This window comes from Calliopsis andreniformis, chromosome 5, assembly GCF_051401765.1.
Source record: "Calliopsis andreniformis isolate RMS-2024a chromosome 5, iyCalAndr_principal, whole genome shotgun sequence".
In the NCBI taxonomy this organism is placed as follows: Eukaryota; Metazoa; Arthropoda; class Insecta; order Hymenoptera; family Andrenidae; genus Calliopsis; species Calliopsis andreniformis.
In genome coordinates, this window is record NC_135066.1 from 19,058,363 (window position 1) to 19,082,218 (window position 23,856).

The 23,856-nt window shown below is 33.3% G+C and overlaps 1 protein-coding gene across 1 annotated transcript; it reads right to left on the reverse strand.

Annotated features, from left to right (window-relative positions):
* Window positions 1-550: 550 nt before the first annotated feature.
* LOC143179333 (B9 domain-containing protein 1) lies at window positions 551-22,641 on the reverse strand. Its single transcript, XM_076378516.1, has 5 exons — window positions 22,488-22,641; window positions 20,684-20,795; window positions 13,237-13,345; window positions 10,132-10,250; window positions 551-651 (listed from the first exon to the last, which is right to left on the reverse strand). The coding sequence occupies exons 1-5, from the start codon at window positions 22,611-22,613 to the stop codon at window positions 551-553; spliced, it is 567 nt and encodes a 188-aa protein (XP_076234631.1). The 5' UTR covers window positions 22,614-22,641.
* Between the last annotated feature and the right edge of the window lie 1,215 nt (window positions 22,642-23,856).

A 23,856-nucleotide genomic window follows, 5' to 3' on the forward strand; every position in this document is an offset into this window, starting at 1 on the left:
AACTTTGAAGATTTGCAAATTTAAAAATTTGGAACATACGAAGGTTTAAAGTTCGGAAATTTGAAAAATTAAAAATTTGTATTTTAAATATTCCAAGGTCTTGAGATTTGGAAATTTAAAAACTTGAAGATTTGTTGGAAAATTACGCTAAATATTAAAAGTATGCTAAAAATGCTAACTAAAGTTTCGTATTTATGCTTTTTTATATACAGTTTATGGTCAAAAGAGAAAAAGTGACTGTTGGATCGCCCTTTAAAACACGTCTGTAATAAAGTACGAATCCTCGTTATTTGTCAGAATCACAGTCAGGACATGAATAACAATGTGAAAACCTAAACCATTAAAAAATGGACGTTCAGAGATCCTTATCCTGTCAACTTGAGAGAATAAGAATGGAGATTGCCAAATAGTAAGAGTACTTGTATAAATGTCATTCTATGAAGTTTGCATATATCAAAATATGTCGTAATTTTTTAATTTCTCACAGATGCTTTGAAAATAGAAAAGACTGGTATTGATAATTGTTTTGCGTCGGTCGTAAATCTCATTATTATTTCTGCTTCTCGCCATTGTTGTAGCCCAATTTGAAGAAATCTTTCAGCACGACGTTGAAGGTTACGGTAACAATACCCTCCACTCTCATGCGCGTGACTGCAATTATAAAGGAAGTTATTACTGAAGTCTGCCTTTCGCACCGCAATAAAACAGGTACGTAGAGCTCTTTATAGAGGCTGAAAATCACGGAAAATAAATTGTTTCCAAGTTTAAGCACTTCATTCCGAACGATTTTATTCCGTTATTCTTGGAACCGCGGAATCATAAAATGTTCGAGTGTATAAATCATTTAGCGCACTTTCAGTATAAAGAAAGACTTTTACAGAATAACAATGTAAATCAGGTCAGCTTTGAACGACATGGAAAATGCAGAGACCAAGAATAACAGTTATTTAAAATATTTTTATGGACGTGAGCATAGAGAAGTTAATTTTTATTTAAATGAAATGCAATAATTATTCAACTTTTTTTGGTTACCGGTAATCATTATGGACGAGAGAAACTCTTTTTAATTACCAGTAACCATTATCAACGATGAAACATTTGTTTGGTTACATTCGACCATCGTTAATTGAGTCACTCATATGTCACACTTATCAATTCAACTTAAAATAAACAACCGAAGTAATCTACAACAATGAATTGTTTAAGAAATGATTGCTTTTGTTAAAATAGGTACTAAATTCTTGATTTAGAACTCAAAATTTGTCAAAGTGGCTTTTCGGAAATATGTTAAGTGTTATTTATCAATACATAGTTTTATTATTTTATGATAGTAGATATAATTATAGAAGTACATTCTACAATTTGTGAAAAATTAACTATTAGGCACCTGTTTTAGCGATAAAAATGAAATTTTTACAAAAAGTGGAATTGATCAGTATGGCTTCTGAAAAGCACAATTTTCATTAACTTTATTGATAATTAGTGTCTATCAATGTTTATGGTGAGAGGGCAATTAATAATATGAAAAGATAGACTATTTATAATGACAGTGTAACGATTGACGAAATTTCAAGTACAAACAGTATTTCCTCAGTTTTATTGCGCGACCCATTGTCAGTAAGCAAAATTAAAGTGGTTGTTTCTTCCGATAATCAGTTAAAATATTTAAATTCCTTAGAACCTCTAAAAATATCTAAAGAATGAAATTGACAATTATAAAGAAAACCATCTTATAGTAAGCATAGATATAATAATAAGTAGTGACAGATTGAAAGGAGAAAAATTATAGTTGCTCAAGCTGTTTCTGCTATATAGGTGAGTGTCAGAAGTACTTCTTCAGCTTTTACAATAAACTGACCCTGGACGACTATTAGTCTACCTTATCTACGCATAATTCACAGAAATTTATGTTTGTAGAACTAGTAGTAAGTTTAAATATTTCTGTAATTGTTGAAGTATATATTGTATTTTTTGTTTCAAAATCATAACTTTTCTTAGGTTAGCTAGGGATAATATAGGGAATTTCAATTTTTGGTTCTATTGTTAATATATGCCGACTTTTTTTTATATACCATTGTTGTATATAAATTGGTTATACATACATATGTACATCTAACAGTAGCATAATAAAGTAGATACGTAAAAAATTCGAACGAAATTACGATTTCATGTGTATAGCTTATAAAAATGTAATATCATAAATTAGTAAATAGATATTTAAATAAATGTAAGCTTTGCATGGACAATACATTTTAGAATCGATAAAAGCATATAATTGATTATTATATAGTGTTTTACATTAAATTAGATGTCTCAATTCTATTTTAATATTATTTATCTACATAAGTAAGGTAAGATGGCGAGAGTAAGATGATGAATTATTCTCGTTATCATGTAGGGCTGTAGGAGAAGGTTAAACAAAACGGGATAGGTATTCAAGTATTGGTGGACTCTAATTGCTTTCTGTAAAACACATACATGGTCTAGACTTCATTTTTTTTTTTCTGTTTAACAATAGCGAATTGTCTAGAATAACGTACAATAGGTTTCACTGAATAATTGTTGACCGTTTTTCCAACCCATAGGATAAAATGGGACTTTTTAAAATCAATGTAAAAAGGTAATAACAAACGTCATAACAATTGAGATAAGTAAAAATTAAACACTTATTTTATCTTATTACTCATTTCTTTATGATTCTTTATAAAACCTAAAACTCAAGGCGGTTAAAGGACCTAAGGGTGCAGTATTCCAGAAAAACGTCTGGCATTATTTAACCAAGCAAGTTACAGAAAATGTTAACACATATTTAAAATACCAAATATATTCTCATTATAACACATTGCTTACTTTTTCCATATCGTTCGTCAATCACTCAGAAATCCCGTTTACAAAATATAAAAATGCTCTTACACGAAATCGGAAGTATAACTTTCTTCAAACTTTTGTTCACTACATGTCCGCCATACATAGTTTATAATTTACGTTTGTTTCTCATATATTTGTACATTATATAGACTGACAACTTTATCGGTCTAACTAAAGACCGATTACAAACTGAACAGAATTTTAAATATCGATTGTTTTCTTTTCCATTAGATAGATGAAAAGGATTGTTCGGTCTATAATCAGTTTTTAGTTAGACCGACAAAATTTTCGGTTGTATGCGCCTAGATATAAAAGGAGGGCAATATAAAAAGACTGGATACAGTGTTACATATATTTAAGAGGGGTAGGATAGCCACGTAACTTTTCAAGATTACCAGGTCGGTATCGCTGTTGCAGTTTTCATTATAGAAATAGTATTACCTACAGAGTCGTGACCGACTAATCAATGCGAAATGAAGCCACACTGTGGCTCCCCCACCACTACACATACCACATACCGCATGTACGTGAACTCGGCTCTTTTGAATAGAATCGGACCATTTTGAATAGCTTCGGAAAGTCGAGAGAGAAGGCGAATGTTAGACTTGGTCACTTACTCTTAGAACGCTGTATTCAACTGTTCAAGTCTCTTGAACAGACTTGCATGCATCAACAAGGGTGGCACTTTCAACAATTCATTTTGTAATGTAAATGTAAAACAATACAATTATTAATAAAAAAAATAGTCAAGTGCACGCGTAGTAAACGAATTTTAAAATTCAATTTTCTCGAAAATTAAGCGTCTTATAACAAAATTCTTTCTGTATTTTCGATTTACAAATTTCTATCACTAGTAGAATCACTTCCTTCTCAGCTGTGTGTATCACGCGTCCTCCTATATTTTGTATTAGAGTTGTACATTATTCGAATTAAATTTTATTTCGAATAAATTTTTATTCATAGGTTCTTCGAATGAGAATTAGGAATAAAACGAAATTATTCGAAACTAACGGATAATCTTTTTATTTAAATACAAACTTATTCAAATAGAAAACATTCCAATAACTTCTCAAATAAATTATTAACAATTTTGTAATTACTAGCGTCCGAGCCAAGTAGTTGAGTGGCGCGTGACGCTAGCAGTGTTCAGGACTCAGGACACGGGGTAGTGTCTCGCGTCAAGTACATAGTTGAGTGACGTGTAATGCTAGCAGTGTATCTTTTCTATGACCAAAACGTCCAAAAACTTTGATAGGGATTTATTCTTTTGACACAGTTTGTAATGAATTTTAACGATTGACACACATATGACAAAAAAATAATAAAAGCAACAAATAAAAAAAAATCGAAGGCTCTTCTAACAACAGGGCCTAACACGGAGAAAGCTGTTATACAATAAAGAATGAGTTAATACAATGTTAAATTTTAGAAGAGAGGTTACTTATGAGTAATCAGGTTTTATAAATAATCGTTTAAAACATTAATAAGTATAAAATCAAAGATGTACCTACTACGACATTGCAAATAGCTTCGAAGACGTACAACGTTATTAATGCAATACTTCATCATGGCGGATTTATTCATAAAAGATATTGTACTTGCCTCCTAAGGCAAAAGAATTCGACATGAATGCATGCTGATGACTATTCCAATCGTCAGACACGTTTTCCACGAGGTGCTAAAGACGCTTATATATTTATCTTAAAAAACATATCGCAATAGACTATCAGAAATTACAAATAGACACGTATAGTAAGTAAGAAAAAAACAAGCTATATTATATAGAAATAATCATTTTCTACATATCAATAGCAAAAATAAATGAAATGCCCCCCCCCCCCCCCCCAAAAAAAAATATTTGAAATGTGAGAACACCACGTAGTTGAGTTCGGTTTGAACTTTGAATCCACCAAGAAAAATATCCAAAAAAGATTAATAAACCCCCCAAAAGTATCTTCAAACAATATTAATCTACAATAATGTAGGAATACAATTGTTTGAATCTATTCTTTATTGAACAATTGACGAGAAATACAATCACGCGACAGAAAATACAGAAAATAGATATGAGGAAGGAAACAAGTACAAGCGTCACCGTGATAAACGCAAATCGTCTCGTAGTCCGTAAATCGTAGCCGTGGTCGTAAACGTAATCGTATCTTTTGCCATACTCGTGCCGTCTTCGTGATTCGCGTTATTCTGTCCTCGCGTGCCGCGGACGCGTCCCTTTAACTCGTGCCGATGGAACTTTCTCGACTAATGTAGACGTACCTGTACGTATCTAGATGTACATCGAATTTAACGTACGACAGCTTGTCAACCGTCTTCACGGCGTATAAAAACGACATATACAACAGACGACATTCACGCACACACACACGCTCGCTCACTCGACACATACCAGCGCGGGAGAGTTCGCACACCTCGATCAGCTGTTCGTTATACCGAATTTAAATCTTGAGATGTTGCGAATTTTCCCGACGCTCGCTGCCTACAATACTGAAACCCAAAAAATATTAAATTTCAAAAAAGTATAATTAAAAAACACCCCAAAAAATGTTTATTACCATTTAATTTAAACAAAGTACTGAAATCAAAAGTAGATGCCCAATTTATAATGATGCTTTAAATCTCGGTAATTACGAAACCGCCAGAAAACATTAATCTGTTTGATTTGAAAAAGGTACTGAAATCAAAAGTAGTAGCCCCGTTTGTACAGTATGCTTCAAAAGACGTTAATTAGAAAATCGCAATTTTAAATGAATTCACAAATAACGGATACGTGTGAAAACCAGAAAAATTAACCCTAAGGTATACTTGGTGGGTGCTTTTTATAACTGTTCAAGTCGCCGGGATGCGATACGAGTCACGATTACGCTTAATTTTGACTTTCCGACTTATGGGAGAGGGGGATTTTTCGGTGAGACTCCCAAAAATTTTTATGACATTTTGAGGGACAATTTTTAAGGTCAAACAATAGCATTCTATAGAATATCTTGTGTCAGTATATGTCTATAGACATATGTTAGGAGAGAATCGATTTCTCACGAAAGGCGATTGAATAATCGTAGATGATTTAATACCTAACCTGGGTAATCAATTTTCTTTCTTTCTTTTTTTAAATGTTTAAATTATTGCACGTAAAGTTATTTTATAAATACTTCAATTTTTTTATATGAATCTTCATTTATAAATAGGTATATAATGAATATGTATTTGAAGTCTTCTCTACAATGAATACATATCGCGTATACAGAGTGAGTTACCTAATATTTGCACCTCAAATATCTTTGTTGTTTCTAAAAAATATCATCAAATATCTTCAAGACGAAATTCAAATATCAAATATCTTCAAGACGAAGTTAAATGGTTCAATGGAACTCACACAATCCCAAAAAAGTCTTTGCCTTTTGGCATCTTTTTTTAGAGATATCAAGGACACCTCCATTTTTTAAAATGAAACCACCTCTTTTTAAACATCCACAGTGATAGACCCTTTCGTTAAAAATTCAGTGACAATAATTATTCAAGACTATTCAAGGTCACGGATAGAGAAAACGTATAAGATTTAAAATATGAAAACGAATTACCTGTGCTTTATAAATGTTGGGAATGATGGCTGTTTACGTCGATACATTGCTGTAAACGGGCTCTGAAGGAATGTTGAACTGTGACAAGCCTATCCTAAGTAATATTTGCACATGCTGTGATGATACGCTGATGCATATCTTCAATTGTTGTTGGAGCATTCATGTACACGGTCTTTTTTAACAGACCCCACAAAAAGAAATCCAGCGGATTTAAATCAGGCGTACATGCTGCCCATGAAACAGTTCCACCTCGTCCAATCCATTGTTTTAGAAACCTAGAATCCAACGTTTCTCTTGCTACTCATGCATAATGAACAGGGCAGCCGTCATGTTGGTATCACGTACCATGACGGTTTTGTAAAAAGGCATCTTCTAACAAAATTGACAAATCTTCTTGCAAAAATTGAGAATATTTTTGTCCTGTCATCATTCCGGTAATGAAATGTGGCCTGCTTATTTTGTCGTTCAAAATACTATACCGTACATTTACGCTCCATTGTCTTTGGTGGTCAATTTCTCGAAGTCACTGCGGATTATCAACAGACCATACTGGGCGTTCCATAGATTAATTGAGCTAGAGGATATTTTAAAGTAATTGAATATGACCTTAATATGTTTACAAGTTTCACTCGTGATAAACGTATTTTGTTTTCACATTTTAAATATTATACGTTTTCTCTGTCCGTGACCTTGAAAGACCTTGTGTAAGACGGAAAATCAGAATCAGCGTGATGAGCGGTCAAAAGAAAGACACTTTGTAGGCGTTTACGCTAATAGCAAAACTATGTGAGGTTTATTCCTGGGTTTCACCAGTCATGACGACTGTTCGTACAAGAATGGTCCTTCGACCGTCTTTTTAGCCATAAGGACGCCTTCGTCAGTATCGCCCTTTCCGGTGTTTATGGTAACCCTAGAGGTACCCACTTGACCGTCGATAGAGAAAGCACGTTGACGAAAAGCACATACCCTATTCGAGTATACGTTGACTTCGAATTTTCTAACACTTGAATAATTATAGTCACTGAATTCCTAACAAAAGGGTCCATCACTGTGAGTGTTTCAAAAGGAGTGGTTCCATCTAAAAAAATGGAGCTGACCTTAATATCTCTAAAAAAGAGTGAAAGAAAAACAAAAATTCTTTTGGTATTGTATGAGCTTCGCTGAACCATGCAACTTTCTCTTTGAGACATTTGACATATTTTAAAAAACAACGAATATATGTGAGGTGCAAACATTAGGTGACTCACCCTATATACAGGGTGTCCCAAACTAAGTGCGGAAACCGGAAATGGGAGATTCCTGGAGTGATTCTAAAGGTGCCCTGCAAGTTCGAAGAAGCCATCGTATAATCCGTAGGAACTACGAAAACATTGCTTTTTATTTTTTTTACTATGGCGTTACTTTACTAAATCGGCATTTTTAAATTCTTTTTCCTCGTTTTTTATTTTTCACAACTTAGATAATTAATTTAAATATCTGAAAAAATTCTATAATATGTGTCGCGATAGCTAACGTGTTCCTGATTTTTTTCATAATTTTTCATCTATTAGTTTAAGAGAAATTGAGCAATAACATGGAGATCTTGAGTTTCTTGTACAAGACTCGAGCACAGCAAGTAGTGAACGCTACGCCTAGCTTAGGCCGAGCGCTCGCTATCCGCGCTCTCTGATTTGTCGATGTTTTTCGTTAATAACTCGTTAACAAAGCTTCAGAGAACATTTTCGTAAAGGAAAAGGTTGTTTAGAATCACCCCAAGAATCTCCCCTTTTCGGCTCCGCCACCTTATGTGGGACACCCTGTATATAGGTATTTGTAATTAAGAGTAAACAATTTAGCTGCGTAACAAATAATACAAGTAACAATATCTTCACAGCACTTGGCATAGTTCTATTTTTTAAAGTTGCTTGTAAAAATTCAAATATCTCAGTTACATATGGATTTGTAAAAAAATTTGTATTTTAAGTAATTTAGACCAAGAGATGGCTGTAGGTGTTAATGGTGTGTGCGCGAGCGTACCGTATGTGTACCGTGTAAGCCGAGCAGGCAGTTTACGAGAGAGGAGTTAGATGTGAAGGCGTGTTTGGAGAGCGAGGTTTGCGAGGGAAAAGTCACAGAGTTGTGAGATTGGAAATACGTTTTGTATTATTACTAAATGTAAAATAAAAGTTTACAGTATAACAAAATTGTAGTATTTGTGTAACAATGTTACTCGCAATTTAAATTATAAAAAAAGTTTTTCAATACTATGTATCGAATCTAGGACCTATCATTATTAGAAAATAACTATCATCCGCAGATGTTCAACCGCCTTCCTTGAGGCTATCGTGAACTTCTAATTACAACAAGGCCGAATTGGACATATTTCATTTAGAATAAGGAATACAAAATGACGAATAAATTCATAATGTTTATTCCCGAATAATGGATGAGACTATAGATTTACTTGTAACTAACGAATAATTTTTTATCTAATAAAATTGTTATTCATAATTGCAAAATTTTTAATCATTTATTTGCGAAGTTATTGGAAAATTTTCTATTTCAATAAGTTTTTATTCGACTAAAAAATTATCCATTATTTTCTGTTAATTCCGTTATTAATTATTCGTTAATAATTTCATTTTATTCGTAATTCTCTTTCGAATATCCTACGAATAAAAATTTATTCGAAATGTTATTCAAATACAATTTAATTCGAATGATGTCCAACTCTGATACAAGGTGTAAGAGAACGCATGGTACATACAACCGGGAAGGAGATGATTCTAGTACCTGTACAAATATATAAACAGAAAATAAGGAATAAAATTTTCTTATAAGACACTTAGTTTTCCGAAATATTGAATTTACAGATTCGTCTAATATGCTGGCCCTTGATTATGTTTTTATTAATAATTGTATTGTTCTGCATTTATATTGCAGAATGATGAGTCACAAAACTTGTCATGATGCACTTTCCAACGCTTTTCGACATGCTTCGACACGCTTTGACCCTCGGCTGCCAAGTCGCCACTTAATTACAACATATTCTTTAAAAAAAATAGAATTGATATTGAAATCTTTGTAAATAATAGTTTCATTTAGTGTTGAATTTTGTTCCATATATATATTGTCCCTTTAAAATCAATTAATGTATGCTTAAACACTTTCTTCGTAGCTTGAATACTTGGGTTAAATGCATTTTAAACCGGGCATACTGTAAATTCATGATTTAAAATTTTAAATAATATTGAAATTTTTCAGTAAAGTTTAGCTAACATATATTTCACAATACTATAATTAAGTATTTTCCTAAATAGAAATTTTCTCAAAATTTTTGTTTTTATCTTTTGATAGGTTCGTTTGGATGCAATATCATGATTTGATTTAGTTTCTACACATGATTTGTCCTGAAAATGCTCCTTAGTTTATATCCTTTTTCAAGATTTTCAAGTAGATATAATTCCTTACTGGGAAACATGGAATTTCACAAATGATTACACGTACTATTTAATTGCTGTACGAAGATTGCATAGATAAATCGAGAATATATATAGTTCATGCAAATACACATGTTGACATATTCAGCGTAACGAACATGTCAAACGCATTGGATCGCCGCGAGGTCAATTAACTTAATGTCAGCAATACGTAATTACGGACCAAGACGAAGTGCTTCCAAATGTTATCTTACCTTCTCTTCCGCCACCGGAGGCTAATATTGGCGGATCAATTAATTCTGATCTTCTGCCAGTTAACCAGGCTGCAAATCGGTGTACTGCTGAAGAAGATGCCGGCACATATACGGATATCCTGCAAAATTTTCGTTACTTGAGACGATAGTACTATATTGCACATGTATTTTAAAAACGACATAACTCAAGAAAATGTGTTTTTAAGAAAAGAGAGAAACTACATTGAGTCAAAAAAGTATTTCTACATCCAATTTGTGCATACATACTAATATTACATACAGCAATAATGTATTAGTAAGAATAGCTGCATTCAATACATTCTTGCATTTAAAATTTTGTTTTCATCTGAAAGATTTAATTTAGGAACATTGTGTTTATTGATAAAACAACGAATGAAGTGTAATGTTCCAATGATCTAAGACAAATGGTGACTACAGGTTTCAGAAGAAGTACGACTTGGTAATTATGTAGAAAAGGGACCACCTCACTGATTTCAATGAATTTGAAATATGTTGTCAGTGTATGTACACACTCCAGCAAGACGCTGAACGCGCTTATACATATAGAATAAAAACATTTTTTTAGCTTCTCTTATAACATATCATTTTTCTTCTATTATTTTCGTATTTGTATTGTCAGTCTAAAGATCGATTACAGATTGAACAATCCTTCTTTTGCTATCTAGTGGATAAGAAGACAATCGACATATAAAATTTGTAATCGATCTTTTAATTAAATTAAGTAATTCTATTAAACAAAACAATCTCTACTAACATATCATTTCTATGAGTAATGTTATAGTGCATTTAAACCAAGCGAGCGAATGCTCATTCTTCCCCCATTTCAGCAAAATTCAAGTAACATTCGCTCACTTGGTGTAAATACACCGTTATATTACGAAAAGGGAAATTAAAAACAAAACTGGAATAAAAAATCGCACTTCTTGAGTTCAATCATCTCTAAATTATATGTACGATACATACTAATGATTATGAAAGTGGTGTAAGTCATTTATTTTCCATTTCGAGATATTTAGCGCACTTGAGCGTATTAAAACGTATTTTTCCATAATTATCTATCACTACAAAATTTAATGAGTAATTTATACAAAAATGTGTTCTACAAACGCATGACCAATGTACACAATTATTAAAATTAGTAACATTATCTAATTGGTGATTTACTTTTTTGCATTATACGATGTACAGTACATGTGGACTTTCAACTACATTATACTATTCGCATATAATATCCTCCTGTATATAATAACAAGATATGCAATCATTTCCTTTTTCACTAATTACTTACAGAAAATAAATAACTTACACCACTACCGAAATGTATGTATGTATGTACATACATAAAACTATCTGATTGAAAGTCATAACTTTCTACACAGATACTTTGTAAATATTTTTCCGTAATATTGAAGTATAAGTTAATATAACACAAAATTACAAAAAAAATCAATTCTTTTATTTTGTTGACACAACGCCACTTTCATAATTGTCATAACTATTTATTAAATTATATATTAAACTCACATATAAAGTGTGTGAAAATCATCAGATTAAATTAGAATAGTATAACGTAATGAATAAAAATATTGTTTAAAAACTTATTTTAAACTGTAAAGAAAAAAATCGAGTCATAGATATCTTTAAACATAATCCTAGTTTCTTAAAAATTTTCAAAATTACTAAAATTTCATTAAATTAATCTTTGCATTAATCAAGTTTTGATTTGTATGTACAGTATTCTCTTGACAAATGTGAAACCCTCGGGACTGGAGAGTCACATTTATCGCATAGGTATTACATTTTTTATAGTTTGCCGTACGTTGAAAGAGACAGTTAGTCGGCGAGAGAGAGGGACTGAGTCAGAGTTGAGGTAGTTCGGCAAAGATTAAAGATCGCGTATTGATGAAACAATACTAATGCAAGGGCAAAAATTTGTTATTTTTGATTCTTTTCACATACAATTTTTTAAATCATATTCGTGAAATTTTTCTGAATAAAATGATGCCAAATATGACATAATTTGGATTTATTTACTTGTGTTATACATATATAAATTATACGCTTTTACATACGCTTTCACATACACTTTCCTTATTCCATAACCAGATGTGAGGTAATATATGTGGAGAATAATGCGCTTGTACATACATGTATACAGAATAAAATAGTTTTTATTCAGAAGGATCCGTGGTTTTTATTTTCCGAGAGGGAGTATGATACAGCACAGACAAAAACTGGCGACTAGCAACGTTTTACTGCTGCCTGCTCAAGGGCCTGAGGGACAATTCGACATTGCAACTAGCCCAATATTTTCTCTACACACATCGAAAACGTCATCACAAATGTTTCAAGAATAGAAGGTCTATACTATTAAGCTCTCTGTTTGTCTGTGAGAAAGTTATAAGTCCCTGTTCACAGTTTCATTCATAGTGTAGGAGACACACATTCTACGGTTGTACTTGGATTGCAATTCAAATGTTCAGTGAGAGTGCAAGTTAAAGAGAGTTTTTCATCCCGTCGCGTCGTGTGTTTCTAATTTATTGCGTAGCAATAACAGTAAAAGGTAATAAGTTATGAATTTATAAGTAAATATAATCCGAATTATGTCATATTTGGTATCAGTTTAATCAGAAAAACGTAGCAAACGTAGCAAAACGTAGCAACGAAAAAAGAAGCAAAAATAAAAAATTGTTGTCATTGCATTAGTATTGCCTTACACAGGTATTCGTTACCGAACCCTATTCATACTGTTAAGCAGTCGAACCTTTGTGCCGCCGCTGCCGCCAGATTAATCGCTTCAATGGTTCTAAAGTTAATTACCTTAGCGGTGGGAATAAAAATTTCACATTTAACGTATAGGACTTTCTCACGTTTATCGAAAAAATACTGTACTTTTACAAATACACTTATGAAAATTTGGACGATATTATTGCAATGTCAGGTAATTCAATTTTTTTGCGAGAGAATATTCATTTAGGAATAAGTACCTACATAAATAATATCTATTTATATAGATTTGATATGAATTCGAATTTCATTAAAAAACCTTAATTAACTCGTTACTCTACTTAATGGCTCAATTACCTTTTCTCGTGGTATCCTGTTTTCAGCGGTACATGACATACTCCATATCCTCTGATAACATCGTTGCCGAAAATGTCCAAACCATAAATCGACATTATTAACTGTGGCCCTGGTGCATGTAATTTAATGAAAAACGAGAAGATAGTTAAAATCATAATTTAATACATACTTTCGACATACAGTGGTGCTAGTGTATCGGTCCGAAATTCTCGCGGATTTACGGTCTGTTTCTATCCCCACCAATTCTTGGAACTGGCATCCCCGAGTGACACACGAAAAACCAAGTACAGTGCTCCGGAGATATAGGCTCGTTGCTCAAGACCAACCGCGAGCGTTTATCCTGTGTGAGATGCTAAGTTCGCACTTCGTTTGACTTAAAGTAGATGGTTTGTTTAGACGATAACGTCGGCACTCGATGATCGAAGACAAGGATAGTTTTAAAAAATGATGATAGGAAAAGGACAATGTATAAATAATCCAAATGTACGCGATCCGAGGCTCGAGCAACGAGTTTATGCCATGAGAAAGAGTGAAAAGAAACCCCTAAGATGTGAACAAAATTTGCGCAAAAATGTCGTTTATACCCAGTTTCGAAGCCGCTTATGGCGGACTTTGATGTCATTTTTCTAACAAATACCAAATTTTCTGAGCATTCATTTCAGTTATTAGGGGATGGAGTACTACAGCTTTCAATCGTTGTTTCTTTTTAAACTAGTTGTCCATCTGGAAGACTTCCCTTAGCAATATTCCTCACTCTACTTTCACACCCACCTCGACGAAAGCGAGTCCGAGAAAAAAATATTCAAGTATTTCTAGAACTAGGACCATCCTTAGTAATGATCTAGATATGGTCCCGACCTACGGACCGTTAATCCGGCACCACTGTAGTTGTTATTGTACTTTCCAGTAAGGTAAATATACGTTTCATTCTTTGTAATTTCAATAACATCTAAATTAGAAGACTGTTAATCTGTACAAAACAAAAATGTTGTCAATAAAATTCAGCTTTTAGCTTACATTATTTATTTTCTTGATTATATCATAAGTAGCTAAAAATTTGGTCACTTCTTGAAACGTTAAAATTATGACTTAATAAGATACGCTAAGTATTCGTGTATAGATTCAAAGGAGTACAATGCACTCTGGTATTATACTAAGGAATTAAACTGCGTTCTAACAAGTACTTTACATAGTACCTCACAGTGTAGCATAGTGCGTCGTAGCTGGAAAGCACCCACTGTCACGTCACGTGAACTCACAACAAATTTGCTATAACATGTAATGTGAGTTCTCGTGATGTGATAATAATGTGTTCGCACCCTTAGAGCTCTTTCACACGGCGATTTGTGAATCGCGATTCACATATGATGGATACCCACCGTACATGTAATTTTCAATGGATGCATTCGGACGGGGATTATCGTGAGATACAGAATCGCAAAACGAATTTTGTGTACTCTCGATCGGTTGGCCACCAGCGGCTTTCTTCAGATCGATGCGAATGACGAAATAGAAAAAAATGGCGGCGTGAATTTGAAAAAACTGGCGAACAAATTTGTCCGAATACACATTTGTCCAAATATACATTTGACCGAACACACAATTGACTAAATGCACCTTTGATCAGATACATATTTGACCGAATTCATAGTTTGGTAATTCGGTTTATGTTTAGTTGTAGGTGTAGGTTTAGATTTATGTTTAAAGATAGATAGATAGTACCATCTATAATGCTTGGCTGTACTCTGGTATCGAACAGTATGATACAAATTATTGAGAGTGATCTAAATTGTGTCTTGTATAGTATCATTTTTATCGGCAGAATATAAAGGATTCATTTGTACTATTTTTAAAAAGATTTAATCAAAATTAGAGATTTTCAATAAATGGCAATGAATATTTTCTTTAAAAACAGCAGCCCAGACCAGGGTTGCCATCCATACCCCTTACCTTTTGGTCCCTCGCTTAGCTGTGCTGCGGAGCCTGCCTTCGGTTGCCCCACTCCTCTCACTGGGAAACAGGTACCCCTAACGGGTGTTCTTTTATTCTAGGCGACCCTACGGACGGCTTTAACTTGCATAAGTATACGATTTTTTCGGAACACCCGCTGGCATGTCCCGCGCGGCACGCATCAGCGTCAATGAGAGAAGTGGGCCAACCGAAGGCAGGCTCCGCAGCACAGCTAGGCGAGGGACGGAAAGGTAAGGGGAATCGAGAGACTCTCGGATGGCAACGCTGGTCCAGACCAACCACGACAAAATTAAAATAATAATATAATAATAGCAATGAAACGCTATAACCGCCGCCCATATAAGATCTTGGAATACGTACGTACATATTAAAAAATTCGGATTAACCGATGCTAAACGCACATGGTTCCAATTTTAAGTAACAAGCCTACACCATGAAAAATATTGAGGACGAATGAGAAATCAAAGATAAACCGATATTAAATATGTACGCGCTTACTTCATGAGAGAGAGGAAGAAAACCAGAAAGAAAGAATAATAAACTAATGCTAAATGCGTGCGTTCCGAAGCCCAAGCAACGAGCTTACACCATGACAAAGAGTGAGATGGAGTAAGCAGGTGCAAATGAACCGATATTAAATGCATACAGCCCTAGTGCCTCACTTTTTCTCATGGCATAAGCTCATTGCTCAAGCCCCGGATCGCGTGTATTTAGTATCAGTTCATTCTATTTCACTAGTTTTCACTCGTTTTTATGCATTGTCCTTTCCTTCGACTACCACTTATTTTATCTCACTCACTCTCATCATTTCTCAAAGTTATCCTTTTCTTCGATCATGGAGTGTCGCCGCTGAAGACCGATGCGTCGTTATCGTCTAAACAAAGCACGGCTCGAGCAAACGTTACGCGTATCTTGTGTCCATCATTGGCCAGCCAAGCGTTCGCTATCCACGCTCTTTGATTGTGCGATGACTTTCATTAATAACTCGTCAACAAAGCTTCAGAGGACACTTTTGGAAAGGAAAAAGTTGTGTAGAATCACTCCTGGAATCGGCTCTTTACAGCTCCCGCACTTTGTTTGGAACACTCTGTATACATATGAATACATATACATGAGTATCTATTTACAGAGAATTAAAATAACGCCGCTGCATCTAGGCCCTAGACAGTGGAAATTCCTCGATAAAATACAGAAAAAAGCAGAAGGAAGTTCAAATGTATGTATCTATGCGTTATATATGTATTTATAAACGAAAATTTGTATTTAAAAGGTAAAATATTTATAAAATACTGTTACATGCAATTTAAATATTTAAAAAGAATAGTTTCTTCCATACTGAGTGTCGAACCTGGAACGTGTTTCTTATAATGAAACTATGATTTGCAGCTACCCAACCTCTTGTTTTAAGGATACAACTAACTTTTGAACATATACGATGTGGTAGGACGTGCGATACAACCGGAAAGAGGACGATTCCATATGTAGATAAACATAAACCGAAAACAGAAAATACAATTCTTTTTATAAGCTACTTAGTTTGCGAGAAAATTAAATTTAAAGATTCGTTTAATATATGTGTACCTCATTATTTCCGGGCTTTATATACCTATAGCAATCATTATTTTCGGTTTATCTTTACATGTAGACGCCTTTCACAGTTGTACCACGCGTCCTACTATAGTCTGTATATAGATTAGTTTCAATTGTTAATTAGAAATACGCATACGAGGTATTGCTTGTGTATTAATGACTAAGAATTGCACTGAAAAGTCTTTTTTTAACTGTAAATTGAAAAGTGAAAATATTTGGTCAATCGAGATGATCGTGCATGGCTCATGCCGTTTACCCGCAATTTGAACAGTGTTTCAAGAGCGAGAAAGTAAAGTTTACTTTACATTTGCCTTCTCTTTTGACTTTTCGAAGCTGTCCGAAGTATCTCTAAATACCGAACTCATGTATACGCAACTCCTGCGGTAGTGTGTATAGTAAAAGGGGAAATTTTCAATAACTCACATCGCCAATTTGGGTATCACAGATTTCGACTCCACATTGGCAGCCTTCCAAATTAGGCGCCGCCTAGTTCGCAAAAGCCCAACTAAATTTTTTATTCTGTTTTATCGATAACCCAGCAAAAAGCAATACTGTGGTATGAGTTTACGCCCTGTGACTTTTGGTTTTTATGTGAAAAGATTTTAACCTCGGAAAGGGATCATTCGAAAGAAAAAAATTTAACTCAGCGCAGTCAACTCGTAATTTTGTTCAAAACACTCTCTAAATTACAGAAAAATGATTGAATTCCATGGCTGTGATTGATATATTTTTGCTCTACTTTGTAACGCTCAGCTGTATTATCAGCAGAATTTTATTAAATCACGAGTTCACTATACTGTGTTGAACTCTTTTCATTCGAATGAGCCCATTCCCAGCTCAAAATCTTCTCATATAAGGACGAAAAGTCGCCGGGCATAAACCCATGTTTTCGTCTAATTTTGTAGGTAATGTCGCCGCTCTAACATATCTGATCGTACCCTCTTAAAGACTGAAATTTAAGGGGGCAGACTCCTTCGGGGCCTACTCCGAATCGATCGAAGCGCTGTTGCGAAAAAACGGGCATTAGTGAAAACATATAATTTATACATGCGACATTTGATAATGTGGCATCTAGCGTTATGCTGTTGAATTACAAATGAGAAGTGCGAAGGTATAATTGCCAAATCGCATCGTAGGAAAGTTCTGTCACACTGTTGCCACATCAATTACAATTTTATGCATCAGTAAATCTCTACTGAATACGCCTTGAGCCGATATTTTGCTTCATACGAAATATAGAAAAGGACGGTGCGAGCGAGAAAGAAAGAGTATCACGAATGAAACAATACATATGTGCCCAAAATTATGAAAGTGGTCTAAGAAACAACATTTTCGTATGAGATTCACACAAAATTTCACATTTATAATAAATGTTCATTAATCAACACTAATTATAATGTTACGTAATATAAAAATATTTTCTAATTTATTTAAATGTAATCCTTTAAATATCCCAAAATAAGAAATATACAATTTAGACCACTTTCATAATTATGGGCATATATATATACTAATATGTGAAATCCTAAAACTTATATATATAGAATAAATAATTCATTAAATTCATGCTATTCATTCAATCATTCATTCATACTTTTTAAGAAATAAACAAACGAAATTATTTTAATTTTTTTTTACTTAAAAATAAAAATTTTATGAGTGGTATAATTGTAATCTGTGAAAAGGTATACAAAAATTAGAATTATTTAAAATAAAAATTGAAAACAAAAAAAATTAAAAGCTACCACGAGATTCGAACCGGGCACCTACAGATTATGAGTGAATGCCTAATTCACTCAACTAAGATATTTTCGTGTAAAATTAGTGGATTAAACTATAACTTCTGGAACAATTCCAATTGTTTGTTTATAGTAAATAATAACTATTGAAGAATAATGATTTGTAAATCACCTTTACTTGCTACATTTTCATCGATGCAAGGGTCACTCACACTGAACCTCTCGTACTGTTTGCAACGAGTGCAAGACGTTGCGAGTATTCATTAGCAATGTTATAATTTATACATTTAGTGAACAATAAACATGTATCATAATATAATGACAAAAACATTATAGGGGTATATATTTTTCGTAAAACCACTCGTTTCAGGGACCAATTTCGCACAAAATGCAGTTTAACTAGGAATGTTATTATTTTGTTTATAACGTAAAAATTCAAAATTCTATTTTAGCCGTGTTTTGTGTTTTGGTTCATAGTATTTGCATACAAATTTGCAAAACGATCGATCAGCATGTTGTCAGTGAAAACAACGACAATATACTATATTTTAATATATTTTTTAAATAAATTAATATTTTTAAAAACTATTTACATAGGTGGATTCGTCGTTTAAAAATACACAATCGCCCCATTTATATCATTTTGCTATACGCACTAGTTTTGGAGATATTAAACGAAATATGTTTTCCACCCCCAACTTTGGGGGTGGTTTTCACACCCTTTAGATGAATTAGAAGCAATAAAAAAAAATACGTGTCGAATATTTTCGGCTATTCTACAATCCTACAAAGTTTCATCAAAATCGGAGACTTTCACCTCGCGATGTTCCCTTATTAGTAAGAATCAAAATCTCGGCTGGAGTTGGATTCGTTCAAGTTTTCCTGATGGGCAGAATTGTAATATGTACATACATATATGTGGCAACAGCGTGACCAAACTTTCAATACGTTTTGGCAACTAAGCCTTTCTTGCGTCTGTATTCGTGTATTCGATGAATACGCCATTCAGCTGTCAAATTCTAGATTACATTTACCGACTGATCTGTATTTTTATCGATGCTGATGGTAATATGACCAAATTGATTGAGATATACCATTAACGCTTCTAACGGCAAATCGTTGAACTATTTTTGTGTCAAAACGGGTGCACAACGAAAATTACGCTTTACGCCTTCAAGAAGTGTTAAATTGAGGAAAATCGCATTTCCACGATATTGTGCTAATTCAAGGAAGGGTGCTCTGGTGTGCTATGAGTGAAAAAACCATTAAATCGTGAGATATTTGCGAAAATGTCACTTCGGCAGCCATCTTGCTAGTTTACAACAGCGTCTGTTTCATGCTTACAGTTTGTAATTTTACAGTTTTCTCAACGTATAGTGTTTATTGGAGTTTAAACGGACCAGAGCACCCTGTAGTGAAGTCTACTCGTGGGTTCTGTACCCGCGAAAAATTCATTTATGCAAGTATCGAGACGTAAAGCGTAATTTGCGAAACCGTTGGTCTCTCTCGTTCATCGCGTATACGTGTATGACTTTCTTTGCTTGTGTGAGCGCACGCACACAGCTCAAAACACAAGGAGTCTGCCCCCTTAACTTTGAACATAATTAATTGCTACAAAACAAAAGGATGCTGTAATTTATCTTGAAATTAACGAAGAATTTTATTTTTGTTACTTGCTTACTAAAAATATATCTAAAATAAATTCCCACCAGGTGACAGGGCTTGATAAATTAAATAGAGGTAGTCATAGAGGTAGTCATTTGGCACTTTTATCCTATGTGCGATAATAATTATAGTCTAGCTTCGTGTATATCGTTGCTGTAATGAAACTACAAATTACAGAGATTCCGATGAAAGGGATTGATCTTAAGACCTTCTCAATTTAGCACCCAGGCAGTCATGTCTTCGTGCGAACGGTATGTATATCGAAAAGATAGTATGCAATTTTAATCGTTTATATCTTTAAAATTATCGAGTAACTACGTCTAATATTTTACTTACGTATATTATTAGAGAACTATCTATCTAGGTATACATTACGATTTTATAAAGTCATATTACAGTCAAGGTCGACTACTTGGTGTCCTTTTTTATCAATGTAAACGAACCATTCCAAGTAGTAAAATATTATCTTTCCAGTTACTTACATCCATGGGGGTTGGTGCTTTTGAACGTGATGTCTAAAGGAAAATTCCAAACAACAAGGTTGCGCGGATCACTGCTGCATTTACACATTTGCGTCAGACCATCCTCAATACCCTAACGGAATTTTGTATGTCAATAAAGCACAAAAATTGGAACGCTGGAATTCGTACTATTCCCTCGCCTGAATACGCGACGCATGGTGTTTTAACATAGCCGCCTGACCGTGAAAAAATTATAATTTTTATCATTTTCTATTATATAATTCCTGATTTCTTCGAGTTTCTAATTTGGTAAGAATCGTTAATTAGAATGTTATTTACCTATGTAAATTGATCATAAAAATCAGAAATCAGTAAATTTTATCGTTTGGAAAAGTACCATCCAGTGGTCGATGTTTCTTTTTCTTGCGAAGGATAATATTCACAATGAATTTCATGTGTCATAGATTTTATAGAGGAAGATGCATATCTATCTTTCGTAATATAATAATGTAAAAAGTTTGATGTCATTTCCGAGTAGACGCATCTAATAGTAATCAATTTTTTATTGGATGTATTTTCGATTTTTACATAAATGTTTTACATAAATAAAAAATTAATACAAATTAGTCAAAATTTCATTACTATATTGTAGCTAGGATTCAATATCTTAATTTTAGTATAAGTCAAATGCCAATATTTGCAGTTTATTTTATAACTTAGTTTTAGAACTTGCGGCCATTTAAAGACAATTTACAACTGTTCGACCATGCAACATCTATTATTTTGATCATTTGTTATTACTCAAACATAAATTATTGTTAAACTTATTTCTAAGGGACTTTAGATCCATCAATAAATAATTTGAAGGTAAAAACAGAAAAGAAAGTGGATAATTTTCAAGAGCAGTATTAGGTTTACTAAAGAATTATATTGTATTATTAACGATACTAACACGATTGAATGTGACTTATAATAAATCAGTGTAAAAACACATTTCACTTAAATATAATAAGAAATTCTATTAATCTTCTGATTGGAACGTCGTTTGATGCCGTCTGCAAACTGGGTCTATGCAGTTAATTTTATGTTTTTGTATTCTAAAACATCCAAAAAAACTCTTAAATACTCCTCCAAGTTTCTAGATTATTATTTAATAGTTTTTATTGCTGTACATTACCTTCATTTTTTTTTAAACAAGGCAGGAAAAAATTCAAAAACAAAAATGATCTAGCTCGCAAAGGACCTAGATTGTAGAGAGAGGTTTAAAAATAGTTAAAATTAAGAATTCATATTTACGAGTTAATTCGGATTAGATTCAGCTGCTCATAATCTTTTAATTTCCTGATTCTATTATTATTACAATATAATAACAGGGAGGAAGTATTGCTATGAGTCAAGTCATGCCAATATCTTGGCATTAATTTCATTAACTTTTCCATAAAATTACTTTTGTACAATTCTTTATCTTGGACAATTTTAAATGCCTTCAAGTAAAGGTTACCCTGATTGTATGGTAACCACTTTTTGACTATATGAAACGTAAGTAAGTTTCGAATTATTGGCACATTCTTTTTAAATTGTAAACAGCATGTCTAGATTTAATATAATTCCGGAACTTTGATTTTTTAATTAAGTAATCTAATTTCTCATTTTAATATTCCAAATTTATAATGGATAGAGACTTCGAAAGTCATATTGTAAAAGTAATTGAGAACAAAATGCATTAATCCTTTTTAAGACAAAATATGATTTTTCGCGGTCAGGCGCCTGTTTATAACACTGTACGACGGTAACGACAGTCAGAGTATAAAATGAAACAACTCACGGCAACTACGTTCCATTCCGGTCCGAAGTGAAATCCGTACTTGCAGTAGGCGTTATCGACATCATAAAATTCCGCATGTTCAATGGAACCGGTAACCGATAGGAAAAACTCACCCTCCACCGACATAATGGACGAAAAGAAACACGGAACAAGAGAAAACAATATACACAGTCCGAGGTAGTAGTAAAATGTAATGAAAAAGAAATAAGAAAGTCTTTGGACTATAAAATAATGAAAGATGCCACTACTCACACTTTCGATCACTTTGTGTACGGTTATAAGAAGTCGTTGCGTGGCAACAGCGCATGCGCACTTTACAAAGAACATGTGGTATATTTCAACGCATGAGTGACTAGGGGAACAGTAAGGTGATTATAATTTCTCACAATTGGCATACAATTTTTTAACGATAGAAGTACGAACTGCTAATGCTAATTTCACGTTCTCTGTCAAGATTTCAGCGCCACTAATATAAATCACATTTAACTTTTTGCAAATCAAGACATTCTAAAAAGGTCTTTATTTAAACACTAATAATAAAAACAAAGTCAAATATAAATTTATTATTGAGGAAGTTCAAATGTGACTGTAATACAAAGATACACATTAAACTACTTCTTTAATAGTAATCAATGTATTAACTCATCGTAGATACACATGAAATTCATAATTAGATCTTGTGTTAGATCTCTTGTAACAAGTGGCGTGCGGTGACAGAAAAACTAGGGTACCTATGTATACCTTGTCTAACTAATAACGTTACACACTTCTTTAGTTTCTTGAAAATCTATGTAGGAGGAATTCTCCTAAAATTGGTCAACACCTAAAACCAGACATTAACTGTGTCTTTAAAAAATGGAACGTGACAATACGGTCAAAGTGCAAAAGTAATAGAGCCGATTATATAGAAAGTGTGTATGTTTCAACACATTCCACTCGCGTGTGTAGAATTAAAGAAACCGATTGATTGTTGCGCTTGACGAAAGTCTGGTGCATCGTCGAAATTATAAACTATTATATCTACCAATCTTCGTGACCAGGAGATGTGTAATTTGCATTATTATATCTGTTAGAAAGTACTTTTTTAATTACCTTTGCACTTTGTGTATACAGTACACTGGTTTTCACAAAAAAATTTGTTTAATGAATTCATTATACCCTGTTACCAAACAGAAAGTTTTTGCCTATTCCCGGACAATACCAATCTTAATCTTGTAAGGTCCTATTTGTATCACTATTTATTATTTTGGTTTCTGTAGCTAAGAGATATACCTAAGCAAGAGGATTAGTAAGAAAAAAAGTTCGCGAATCAAATATATAAAAAGACATTAAACATGCAACGATGTACTAGTTCTGCCTCTAATATTTA